General features: G+C 52.9%; 1 protein-coding gene across 1 annotated transcript in view; it reads right to left on the bottom strand.

The window, feature by feature from the left end:
* PAX5 (paired box 5) overlaps window positions 1-13,288 on the bottom strand; it is a 203,863-nt gene extending 190,575 nt beyond the window's left edge. Inside the window, exons 1-3 of the mRNA XM_042781794.1 lie at window positions 13,246-13,288; window positions 7,509-7,674; window positions 1,656-1,853 (exon numbers count right to left, since the gene is read on the bottom strand). Of these exons, the coding sequence (XP_042637728.1) occupies window positions 1,656-1,853; window positions 7,509-7,674; window positions 13,246-13,288 (407 nt within the window). The remainder of the gene's footprint in view (window positions 1-1,655; window positions 1,854-7,508; window positions 7,675-13,245) is intronic.
* Between the last annotated feature and the right edge of the window lie 118 nt (window positions 13,289-13,406).

The following is a 13,406-nucleotide window of genomic DNA, read 5'->3' as shown; positions in this document are numbered from 1 at the left end:
CAGCAACAGCACGCTCAACAGAACCAACGTCGCCCGGTCCCGCACCGGCCTCGTAGTCATGCTGTGCTCAGGCCCGTTGTGGCAGCCACTGTGCGATCCCGCCGAGGGCTCCCTCTTTTGCACTGACCTCATGCCTCACCCTTTTACATTTTCAAGGTTTTAGAGAGTCCTTGAGCCGCAGATCTGCCTGAGGCAGTATGTTGGGCTTCGGAGACTCGGGAAAAACAGATTTGTTGCTTTGTGTCATGGGAGCCCTACAACTAACCATAAACAGGGGACTCACCAAGCACGTTGGAGACCCTCATAACCCAGAAAAAGAGCAGAGGTGATACCTCTCAACCCACCACAATAGTTGTTACCTCCTCGGGGATACTGTCCCGAGCTCAGGCTATCCAGACTGACCTGCTGAACCCCACCCAGGGTTAGAAGCCCCTGCAGAACAGAGACAGAGAGCCCGTAGGCTGACTGCCCTCTGTCTTCTCAGCACCTTGTACGATGCTGGGGCCTCTGTAAAGGTTTGCTGAGACAAGAACAGCAGGCAAATGGTAATGAAACAGCAGAACCCAAAGCGCCAACACATGCAGGCGCACGGTGATTCTGGGCAGGGTGTGGTCGCAGAAGGAAGACCGTCAGGGCTGGAAGGGACCTCAGAGACCTTCTTATCTAACCATCCTTGTTCTTCCAGGGGTGAGGGACCCCTAGGCCTAGATAGGCTCTGCACTGACAAAGGTAGGGTGTGACCTTGGAGATGGAAACTGTTCGTATTTTCAGTCTGTTGGCCTCTCTTGTTTGTGAAGTTTAGACAATCATTTCAGATCATCTCAACACCTTCATCCCCAACTCTATGGGGTTAAGTGGAGTGGAGACTGCACCATCTGCTTAGAAAGCCTCCTTTCAGAAATGCATCTCGACATCTCAGAGAGCTCCATTAATTGTATCAGAGCGGACAGGAGAAGGGGCCCTGGGAGCTCCCCGGAAGGTCTCAGGCCTGGCGCCCATGCATTTCTCGGGCTCTTTCTCTTCACAGGTGAGAGTCAAGGAAGTTGGAGAGGGGCAGTCCCCTCACAGCAGAGCATCCGGGCATCCTGGCCACCACTCTGAGATCACAGGTTCACATCAGCACCACTCTGCGAGTCCTGGGCTCCCAGGGAGGGGAAGAACCTTTTCCGAAGTCACACTTTGAGTTTGTGGCAGAGCTGGGACAGGAGCCAAGTCTCCCAGACCAAGGTGGGGCTCCATTCCCACACTCATTGGCTCAGCCTCTGCCTAGGCAGAAGGCAGGGATGTTCCTCCTGGGGACCCTGGATGAATCAGTGTAAGACTCTGAGCTTGGGCTTGTGAGGACAGTGACGTTTGTGAAGGCCTACTCAAGACAATTCTCCTAAAGCACCCCACCCTGGAATGAGGTGGTGAAGGGTGTGACGGAAATCACTCTGCCCTCAGAAGACTCTCTGGAAGCCCTAGTCAAGGGGGCTGAGGACGCCTGCCCACTTAGGCGGGAAGGAGGATAGCAGTGAGACCCACTGCCGCCATCAGCATCCATCTTACGGATGGCCCCTGGGGGCCTTGGTGAAAGGAAGAGCCAGCTGTTTCAGGGAAGGCACACGGAGCCTCCTGGACCCCTGCCACTCCCACCCAGGTCCCCAGCCCCTCACCTGTTGATGGAGCTGACGCTGGGCACCGTGTCATTGTCACACACCCGCTCTGCCAGCAGCCGGTCCCTGATCTCCCAGGCGAACATGGTGGGGTTTTGGCGTTTATACTCGGCGATTTTTTCCACCACTTTGGGCGTAGCAACCTTTGGTTTGGATCCTCCGATCACCCCAGGCTTGATGCTCCCCGTCTCATAATACCTAGGACCCAAGCAGAGAGAGAGGAGCTTCACCACGAGGAACCAGCCAAACTGATGTCAGAGGACAGTAACGGGCTACCGTGTCCAGGAGACGCCCAGTGCTGTGCTGTCCTAGACAGGCGCCACTAGCCTCTGTGGCTTTGGAGCATTGGGAATGTGGCTGGTTTGAACTGAAATGTGCTGTAAACATGAAACACACACTGGCTTTTAAAGACGTCAGGCAAAAAAGAATGTAAGAATTTCAGGGCTAGCTAGTTTTATATTGGTTAGATGCAGAAATGACAGTGTTGTGTGTGTATGGGGTTAAATATAGGTGTATATGGGAGCTCTGGTGGCATAGTGCCTAAGGCATTTATTTGACTGCTAACCAGAAGGGAGATTGGACAATCTACTTCCATAGAGATACCGCCTCGGCAAGCCCTATGAGTCGGTCCAACTCCACGGCGCACAACAACAACAACAACAGAAAATTCAAAATTAATCGTGGCTTACACTGTAGTTTGACTGGGTTGCACTGGTCAGGATGCTTTGCATTAACAAGACTCTGTCTCATTCCTCGACCAGTATACCGTTTAAAGGAAGCACTCAAGTCCTTTTCCCGTCTGATCCCAGCCACCATTCTAAAGCACATCAATGTGTTGGGAAAAAAATGAATGAATGAATACATCCTCACCTACAGATGTCAAACAAATACCCTTAGAAGTTAATCGGCTCACGCAGGGTCACACAAGGCCAAGGGCCAGCTGAGGACTGTGGCCAGCCTCCTGAACTACCGTGCCCCCGGAAAGTTGGCCTGTCCCTATGATTGGCCGGCTACCCTACCCCTCTGACAGACGAGGCCACAGTACATGAAACTGACCCCAACATGCAAGGTATCTTTCCGGAAGAGAAACAATAACACTGGTACAAAAATGAAAGGAGTGTTGGGTTCCAGAGTTGACTGGAAATACATGCTATTAGCCAAAACCCAAACAATCAAAATGAAAAAAATAAGCCAACCACAGGGGTGTCAGCTCTTCCAGTAGCTGTTCCAAGGGCTCCCCTGAATTGAACTGCTCTTCCTAAAGGTATTTCCATGCTCAGCCCCTCCTCGTGAACACAAACCAGGTGAGTAAAACCGAGCCCAGGAGGAGGGCACAGAGACCACTTCAGTGGAAAATCACTCCTTCACTGACCATGTCCTCACTTCATGGAGGAGCCCTGCCTCCACTTCCGAAGAAGGTTATCTCACAACTGGAAAAACATTAACCAAAAGGACATTTTTAGAAATGACTGGTAATTTTTAAACCTAAGAAAAGCTTCTACTAGGTAAGGAAAAGAGGCAATTGTCCCTTGAAACTGGTGGGCAATGTTACTCAAGAACAATGACTGGGCACATTAAAGAGATGCTGGAAGTCTCAACCTGGCTGGGCCTGGCTGGGCCTGGCTGGGGCCAAATGAGTGAATATTCCCAAAGCAAAGAGAATCATTTGGGAGGAGTGATGTTGTGTTGTTGTTATGTGCCATCGAGTCGGCCCCGGCTCATAGCAACCCCTCCTTGGGTTTCCGAGGCAGTATCACTACGGAAGTAGATTGTCCCGCCTTCCTTCTGAGGAGTGGCTGGTGGGTTTGAACCACCAGCCTTCTGGTTAGCAGTCAAGTGCCTTAGGCACTATGCTACCAGAGCTCCCTGGGAGGAGTGATATGGGGGGTAAAAACTGTATTTTTCATTGAGAAGAGAAAGGGTCATTTACAAATTTTGATCATAAAACAAAGCCCAATCTATTCCCCCTCTTTCTGTATTTGGTAAAACATTATTCTTAGTCCCAAATAGGTTAAAAAAAAAAAAAATCCAAGAAAACACTTTCTGTTAAAAGTCTAGAAAATGACCTAAATCAAGACAAACACTGATCTGCACAGCCTCTAATTATTCCTTCAATGTTACAATACAAAATCTTTTTTTTGTTTGTTTGTTTACTATCAACACAACAACTGCATAGCCCCGGTGGTGCAACGGTTAAGTACTTGGGTGCTAACAGAAAGGTCTGCAGTTGGAACCTACCAAGAGCTCTGGAGCAGAAGAGACCGGGTAATGGCTCTCGTGACGCTCTACAGTCTTGGAAAGCCTATGGGACAATTCTACTCTGTCTTACAGGGTTGCTAGGAGTCCAAATCAGCTCAGTGGCAGACAGCAACAACAAAAGCTTCCAAGTTCACGGAACTCTTTCTCGAATGATCTTGATCCTGTAGGACCAGCAGGGTCCGGAAGTAAGAGGCAGCCCAGCTTTCAAACATGGCTCTTTCTGCTAAAACAGACTGCTGCTTTGGTTGAAAAACTTAAAATGATAACAGTGTCCTGTCCTTGTAGAGGACTCTACCATCCAGCGCCTATTTTCACATGCATCTTTTCATTGATTCATTTACTCAGTCGATAGGCGTTGAGTGTTGGGCAAGTGGTCTCAGGAGTGGGCTTGCAGCCACACAGGTGACCCATGCTGGCCACTCCAAATCATTGCGTGGGCCCGCAATATCCATGCAGCAACTCCGGGACAGCGACAGGAGGAAGCCTCCCCGCCCACCCCACCTGCTCAGCGCCAACAGTGGGACGCTGTGGTCTTGACATGAGGGGTTTCGTCTTCTTTTCATTGACACATAGGTCAGGCACTTCAAAAGCAGCCCTGACACTCCCAAAACCCCAAACTGCACCTGTGCCAGGTGAGGATTCAGCCTTGATAACCACTCTGTCATCTCAGCAGAACAGCCACGCAGCCCCTTGGCTGACAGCGCGAAGGCCAACAGCAGCCCTCGATACACAGTGTAGCTCAGTGCAGAGAGCATTAGATTGAGAGTCAAGAGGTGTGGGTGCTAGTTAGTGGCTCCAACCCAGCTCGCTGTGTGACCTTGGCCAACTCACTTAGCCTCTCTGGGCCTCGATTAGCCCGTTTGTATAAGAGGGGGAGGATCTTTGCTCTATCTGCCTTGCAGGGCTGTTGTAAAGGCAGAAGTAAAGACCGGCTAAGAAAAGCTTTGCAAAACACGAAATAAAGAGCGCACACTGCGAACCAAAATCCGCTGAATGTTTGGTATTACCGCGGAACAAACCTCCCAATTCCAAGTGGCCTGAGCCTCCCAGCCAGGCTCCAGTGGGAAAAGACAACAGTCAGGCTTTCTGGGTGGGTTTTACTTGGCCTCACACGCCACCGAGCTATGCCTCTCTGGCCTGCCTGCAGTCTTGAGCTCTGTGGCCTGAATGCCCACACTGCTGGCATATTGCCCATCTTCCTGAGATGGCGAGGGCCCCTGTCTGCCCCAGGGACTCTGCCTGCCCTGCCATGCTGCTTCTGAAAACCGCAGCCACCACACAGCACACACTGTCTGCAGTCTGTCCCCTCAGGTGCACCCATCAAATTCCTCAGAAACAAGCAAGTGAAACCCAGCGGCTCCAACACCCCGAGTTCAGAAATTCGCAGTCACACTGTTTTAGGACTGAACTTGCTTCCTAAAAGGCAGTTCTAATTAGAATGACATTTTGTCCACTGTGGTTCTTAGTTATGAAAATAATGAGCTATGAAATTCCAATTTATTGTTGACAACTTAAACGGCCAGGCACCAGAGCGGTGCATAACTTCCGAGTGCCACTCTACCTAGTGACAAATCTATTCCAGGCCACGGGAGCCAGGAAGGCAGAGGGTTAGGCTTGGGAGGGTCCTCGTGCCCCTCAGTCTCCTTGGGAGCTTTGGAGGGCTCCAGGGCATCAGAAATGAGCACCCGGCATCCGGACGGCCCCTCAGAGGAGAGCTCCGGAGTTTGCCCTGGGAAGGTTTTAAACAGTGAACAAGATGTCGGCTCAGCAGAGATGTCTCAACAAAAACAAAGGAAGGGCCTTCTCTCTCTCTCCCTCTCTGTCTCTCTCTCTCTCTTTCTCTCTCTCTCTCTCTCTCTTTCTCGTCCTCGGTACAATGAAGACATTCACCAGAAGATAACAAGGCCCATTTGGCTCTATGGGTCTGATGCCAAGACAGTCTAAGATCCTTCCTGCCTCTTTTTCCTCAGTCCCTCATTTCATTCTCTCCCCCACCTCTCTCTCTCTCTTTCTCTGTCTTTTTTCTCATTCTCTCACCTCTGTCTCTGTTTCTTTTCTTCCCTACCTCTTTTCTCCATGTCCTTTCTGTCTATTTTGCTTCTCCTCACTCTCTTCTAAAAAGAACACCAGGCCAGAGCTCACCTGTTTGCTGAGTACTATACAGGAGCAGAGCCCACAGCCTCCAAGGTGAGGTGACCTGTGCCAGGCAGGACAGGAAGAGTGAACACTGGCTGCCAGACCCTGGGCCCTGAAACTTCTCCCTGTGGTCTCAAGGAAGGCCCCCCAAGATTATGAGAAAAAGTTGCTCCCTCCACCTGAGACAATTTCTTCCATTACAGCAGATGGAAAGAAAAAACAAGCAGAAAGACACAATGTCACTGACATACTTCAAAATACTTATTTTCTTTTCAATCATCTGCTCTCAAGTTTCAGGACAAAGGTTGCTTTCAGACCCAGGGAGACAGAGACTAAAGGTGAGCATGACGGACTACCCTGAGAACGCTCCTGGCTGCCAAACCAAACGCCGAGCGCACTGCCGGCCAGTCTGTTCCGACTCAGAGCAACTCCCTGGAATTTCCAAGGCTCTAGAGAAGCAGACTGCCTCGTCTTTCATCCACAGAGCATCTGGCAGGTTCAAACCACCGACCTTTTGATGTAGACAAACGACTTAACCGCTACACCACCAGAACTCCTTCCTGGCTGCCAAGGAGACCTACATGCCTGAGAACAAACCTGTGGCTTTGTTTTGGGGGCTTGGCGAGTCAAGTTGAGGTTGGTCTGGGAGTCAAAGTCCTTCAGGCTTCACCCAAGCTAAGTACTGACTGGCCAGGGACACTGGGCGAGTCACTTTGCCTCTGGATTGGTTTCCTCATCTCACAGCCTGCTTCCCTGGATTGTACTGAGGTACCACAGAGAAACTGAATGGGAGGACTGAAAGGCTGGGCAGCCCTCGGGGACCACTGCCAACGTGCGACTCTGCTGGCCGCAAACCGCAGGGTCAAGTGGCAGCTTTCAAATGTCACATTTGAGAGTTGGTGTTTGTTTTGTTTTGTTCTGTTTTTCCTTCTCTCTAGTTTAATATGTACTTAGGAAGCCTGTCACTACAAAGGAAACAAAACAGATTGGAGGGAAACCCCGCAGCCCAGCCTGGTGGCATGATAACCGCAAACTAAAAATGATGGCTGGCTGATAAAACTGGAGTGTGCCTTCGAAAGCATTAAAATGGAACATTACACCCCAGATGGGTGATTTTATAACTTGTGGACTCCCCACTCACCCTGCTCGAGTGCTGGGTGAGGGCAATTCCCAGCGCCTCTGACTCTCAGCTTATTCAGGATAATTCACCAGCGTTTTAGGAAACATGTTGTCCCTGCTGCGTGGGACATAGTGGATGTCACTTGAGCCAGGGGCTGGCACCCGGGGGTTCTTTGAGTTGAATGGCCTCCAGAAGACTTTGCAAACTCTAAAGTGCTGTGCTCGTGGGACAAAGTGCCTTCACAAGTCCCATCGGACAATGCACACTGGACAGCTGCCAGGTCCCCTTTGAGGTCTTTACCAGGAAAATTAAGAGGATCCTGGGGCTCCCGCCTTTACCTGCCAAGGATTTTGCTGACACAACCATGGCTGACCCGAAGCTGCCTGGAGATGTCGCAGGGCCTGACTCCTTGATGAGCAAGTTCCACTATCCTTTGGCGGACTACATCCGGGAGTGGCCGTCCATTCACAAAAACCCCCCCAAGCTGATTCACTCCTCCATGTCCTGAAATAGATCCAAAACAAAAAGACAAGGGAAAAGGTGGTTAGAAGCAGCTGGCTGTAGACGGTGGTGCCGCTGTGAGCGCCCAGACCCCACGGAGCACCGATGGCAGGCAGGCTGGTGTCTTCAGCCTAGAGCCAGAGCATGCTGGCTGTTCCACCAGTTCCCCCAGTTCCCCCAGGGTTCCTCAGAGTTGGTCTTAGGCCTTGTCCATCTTCAGACAGTCAACAGAGCTACTGATAGGGAGCAGCCCCAGACAGGATTTCCTTCCGTTGTTAGCATTTTCCTTCTAATTTATGGTGCTTTATTTTAACAACTGACCGTGTGAGGACCCTGGTCTATAACTAAAGGAGCACGTCTTACGACAGGATGCTGAGGTCTTACTAAGACCCTAGGGAGGAGATACACTTTAAATACATCAAATTTAAGGAGGGAGGAAAAAATGAAACTCTTTTCCTTTTAACGAATGTCTTTAAAAGTGAAAAGGACTACTCCAATATACCTAGATTCTGGGAAAATACATTTTTAATCAGCAATCTGACTCAAGGGCTAAGGCCTTAAAAAAAAAAAAAAAAAATTAACATCTCCAGAGTACTGAGACAAAAGCCGAGCTACTATCTTAATTAAAAGCCCTTCTTTCAAGAAGGTGAGGCTGACAGGCAAACTTGACCACTGTACCTCTCACAGCACACAAAAGAAACGGGTCAGAGGGTCTTCAACGCACGTACATTCTACGCCCCTGCATCAGGATTTTTTACAAAGAAATTCTCCTGGAATTTTGGTGTGTTTTGCAATTGATAAGCACCTTTATGTTGGTTTATGGGAAATAAAGACGCGGGGAGGCGCCTGTGCTACAGGTTTTACAAGGGCTCAGGGGTGGATTTTAAGTAAAAGGAGATCCGGAAAGTGTCTTCTCTGCCTCCATGCTTCCTCACCTTGAATCAAGGTCAACTCGGGGGAATACAGGGGCCCAAGGAGTGAGGAAGCAGAGCAGCCAACAGACTGATCCATGGTACAACATGACTGCTGCCAGTGGCTGACCCGGCTGAGAACCGGAGCCAAAAGCCAAGTCCAAGTGTTAACCGATGAGCCGGCAGCTCAGAGGCCAAGGTAGGGAAAACCTTCTCAACTGGGCCTTGGCAGGGACTGGACTGGACAAGGCAAGTCAAGGCACCTCAAAAGCTGCACATCTGTACACACCCTGAGTCTAAACATAAAACAGCTACTCAGCTTAGCCATTTCTCCCCAGTTGCCAACTCCTACCAGGTTCACGAGCCACGTCTGACCACCCACAACATAATCTATTCCCTAAAAACGGCCAAAGCAATTCATTGACCTTTCCTCAGTTGGAATATTTTCCCAACTCTCTGAGCTCAGGTTTATTTCAAAGAGAAAACACAATGTTACAAGTCACTGCAGCACTTAGTTCCAATTCTAGGCTAGTTTTCTCTCCGATTTTCAAAAGGAGTTTTAATCAGTTCTGATTGTTCTAAAACACTCCAGATATAAGAAAAAGGCAAACCATCCTGAAATGCGTTTGGCAGGTAGGAACGCAATTGTGTGGTTCACCTGAAACAGAAATGCTGCAGCCACTCTGGTCAAGGGCCTTAGGAAAGCTTTGTTCTGGGGCCGGGAACACTCTTTAGAAAGGGTTTCCAGAGCAGGGCAGATGTGAGTAAAGAAAGTACGTTCAAAATGGGGAAGAATTCACCTGGAAGGACACAGGGCAGGGCAAGCCCAAAGCACCCAGCACCAAGGTGACCTGGGTGCCCAGGCACTGTGGTCCATCTGCAATAACGTGCTGTCCTCACCATGGACAAGTGACACTTTCTGCACAAACACAGCAGCAACCTTCAGAGGACTTCAATTCCAAGAGCAGCCCGGCAGGACATCCTGAAGCTTTTGGCACCATTTTGTATTGTGAAAAAAACCCTTAAGGGTCCCCTCTCCCCCAAACCAGAGCCTGGGCACTCTAGGTGACAGTGGACCCCCCCAACCACCTTTGCCTACAAAGCCTGGGCTTTCCTTCGTCTGAGGCACACATCCACAGCTGACACCAGGCTCGGGATGAGCTGGGAGCCCTCGACTCCCTGGAAAGGCTGCCAGATCCGGTTGGTCCTCTTTGCCTAGGTCACAATCCTACCCAGTAGAGTTCTTCTGAGGGTGATGAGGAGGTTTACAATCTTGAACTGAGAAGACAATGACTCCCACTTAACCCTGAAATTGGAAGGAAGTGAAATGCAAAGGCCTGGGAGAGGGAAGATAGTAGGGGAAGAAAAAAGTCAAGTGACAGGGGCTCAGAGAGGTGTGGGGAGGGCACGAAGCTGGCACTACACCAGCAGAACAACAAGGGGAGAGGGCTCTTGGAATGAAAGGTGAAGGAAGTGGGAAGATAGGCTGGCAGAGAACCGAGAACTCGGTGGCGCACAGCGGGAGGCAGGGAGGAAATGGAGGAAGCCTTGGAAGGGGCACTGGAGGACAGAGGCCTTCTGGGGAGGGAGACCTTTGTTTTCTGGGGCCCCATCTCTAGCCTGTCATCTCCTTGGGAAACCCGTGTCCCAGCCTCTACTGACTGTGGACTCCAGCTGCGTAAAGGCTCATCCCGTGGGAGAAGAGGCATAGAGAAGCACAACGACTCAGCCACACTTTTCAGCAGCAAGTAAAATTTACAGAGACTGACACACAGACAGATGAAAAGAAAACCAGACCAAGAAAACCAGGCCAAGACCAGGAAACAGACACACAGATCCAAGGGAGACACAGCCCCGCCCCCACAGGGCAGACGGACACAGTGTTGGGGGAGGGTCTCTGCTGAGTCAGCGGCAGATTGAGCCCCAGGACCCAAAGGGTCGTGGAAATTCCTCCCAGATGAAGCCGGCAGGAAGAAGGAAGAGGCGCGCAGACGGGCAAGCAGGAGTACAGAGAAAGGGCAGAGATGAAATCTCCCTTAATGGACTCCCCAGGGGATAAACAGGTGCTGACACACGTGGACAGTCGGGCCATGGATGCAGACATGGTTGAACCAACAGAGAGGCTTGCACATGTGTGACCACCCAGACAGCCCACTGCCCTCTGTCTGGAATCTGAGTCCCTTCCCATCCCCTTTCACCAATGCCTGAAGCCTTATTTCTTGTTTTTACGTCTCCATTTGAAAGCTACAGCTCTGCTCTTGTGGACTTTTATCAGTCTTTGTCCCTCTGACCTCAGTATCACTCTGTGAAATGGGTGTAGCTGAAGAAGTAAGGGACGCTCAGGTAGGAGACTAGCTGCAAAAGTGCTGGGAATACGATTCACGGGAGGGGAGCCTCTGGGGAGGGGGACGGCAGGCCAGTGGGCTGATCGGAATAACAAGCCTGGAATGAGGGCGGGGGCAGGGGGACCCAGAAGGCCACGTTCCAGGCCATGCCTGCCCCTCCCCCACACCACTACCCCACAGAAACCAGGGAGGGGGCGCTGAGGAGGGGGAAAAACTGACCAGAGCCAGAGAAGGGAGACGAGGCGTGGGCTTGGTCGGAGCCCCGACTGCCCCAGAGCTCTCGCAGGATCTGCTGCGCAGAGATGGCGACCGCCAGCAAGTTGCCACCCCAGAGCAGGCCTACACTGGCGAGCAGACAGCACTGGGCCTCAGAACCGAGAGGCCTTCCCAGGAGCCAAGGGGTTGCAGCAGCTCGAGAAAACAGCTAGATGGGCTGGGGCCCAGCCCCCACTGTGCTGCCCGGGAGACTGAAAATGGAGCACTGTCCAGGGAGGGGGGCAGATGAAGGCCGGGCCGGGAGGGATGGAGACAGGCACCAGCCGTGATGACCCCGCACCTGGAAGGAGCTGCCTTCTCCCGCTGATGAACAGCCAGGAGCCCGCAGGATCTGATGCTATCTTCCCAAGGTCCCGGCGTGACCTCTGGGCGGACCGGCACTGCACGGAAGGAAGCATGAGGGGCCGGTGCATTCCCAGCCGCGAGGAGAGGAACGCAGAGGCCGGACCTCCCCACAGTCCCCCCCAATGGCTCCTTAGCTGACCAAGGGTTTGCTCCCCTCTCAGAGTTCTGCCCCCAACTCGGTCGTTGGGGGGCTCATTGTGCGAGAGCAGAGCCTCCCCAGAGCGAGCTTACGTCCGCGGAGAACGGAGAAGGTTGCTGAGGGCACCGAGGTCACCAAGGACTGGAAATCATTTTGGCCCAGGCCCTGAATGGTAAGGAATCGTTTGGGCTGGAACTGGAGCAAGCACTTCCGTGCCCAAATGTCCCCACCACTTTGGTGGGTTACCGACTCAGGAAATTGACACAAAAGATAACTGACCAGCCCGCAGCCAGCGCCAGTGGGCTGCCCCAGGCTTCCCCTTACTGCCAGGCCTTTGAGTCCTCGGAGGCACACAGGGACTTGATCGCCCCGGAAGCCCGCATTCTCTCCAGCCGGGTCTCTGCTGTCTTTCTTAAATAGGGGACCCTCCGCTGGGGAAACTGGATCCTGGGCGGTCTGAGGGGAACCCCGTTTGGGGACGGCACCCCGCCCAGCCGCAACTCCCTGATCCGCTGGCTGCCAGTGGCGACCTAAGCCTGGGAAGCGGCTGGATTCGGCCAAAGCCTGGCGCCCTGCTCGGGCCGGGCTCCGCAGCTCTCAGAATGGAAACGCGATTCGTTCCACTTGGAATTTCCTTGAAATCTCCGGATCTAATCCGGCATTAACTCACCGTGAGAGGAGCGCTCATCTCACGGGAGACTGTGCTAATGGGTGAACCGGCAGGATCCCTGCGTGTCCAGTAGCCGCTCGGGCCTCGGTGGCTCAAAGAATGACCCTGCCCGTCTCCAACACTCCCGGCCTCTTTCAGAAGGTGGGACGCCTGTATGACGACTAATTGGCTTCTTCATTTTTTTTCCCCCTTCCTCTTTTCTTTTCTTTTTTCTTTTTTAGGGGTGCAGCCATCAGGAGCTGGGAGTCTTGCACGCACGGACCCAGAGGGGTCTGTAAGGGTCTCTGTAAGGACTGGCCGGTTGCTAAGCAGAGGGTCAGCTCAGGGGCCGATACTTCGTTGATTTTTCAAATCTCCCTCCTCAAGTCCAGGACGCCTTCGGAGTCCTGCCCCCGTTGTCCTCGCTCAGCTCTTCACCTCTTCCTCCGCACACAAAGCACACAGACCCTCCTCCGGACCCCATTTTCTCTCTAAGCCCCAGACTTGGACAACACCGCGGCTGAAAAAGACGGGTGTGGGGCGCTGTCTGAGACCCAGACTCACCTCTCCCTGCAACTTCACGCTCCCTACCTGGCCCAGCCCGGAGCCCTCTCGGGGTCCAAGCCGGCGTTCCCTGGGTGCTCCGGCATGTCTCCGCGGGAGCCCCGGGACGGCCGCCGCTCGCTGCCTGCTCTCCGCGTTGCCGGAGGCGGGATTCCCGGTGCCACGTCCTCCGGCCCAGGCGGCCCGGAGCTTCGTTCCGCCTCCCTGCCGGGGAGCCCTGCACTTTGTAAAGTTGCGTGGCCACCGCGGTCCTGAGTATGGCCGGCCGTAGGACCTGCCCCGCGCTCGGGCGTCCCCAACCCAGTCCCTGCCGGAGTGAGAGAAAGGAGCTGGCAGCCTACTTACTATGCATGGATGCAAACGGGTCGTGCTTACAGTGTATTTCCATCGGAGCGCTCCAGACTGCAAGCCGGCCCACGCCGCCGCCTCCCGGCGCCAAGGGGCTGCCCAGGGCGGCTAGCGAGCCGCGCCGCCAGGCCGGGCACCGCGGGAGCCGGGCTCAGGAC

This window comes from Orycteropus afer, unplaced genomic scaffold (assembly GCF_000298275.1).
Source record: "Orycteropus afer afer isolate SDZICR_OR568_19922 unplaced genomic scaffold, OryAfe1.0 scaffold00174, whole genome shotgun sequence".
In the NCBI taxonomy this organism is placed as follows: Eukaryota; Metazoa; Chordata; class Mammalia; order Tubulidentata; family Orycteropodidae; genus Orycteropus; species Orycteropus afer.
This window is presented reverse-complemented; position numbering and strand designations above follow the sequence as displayed.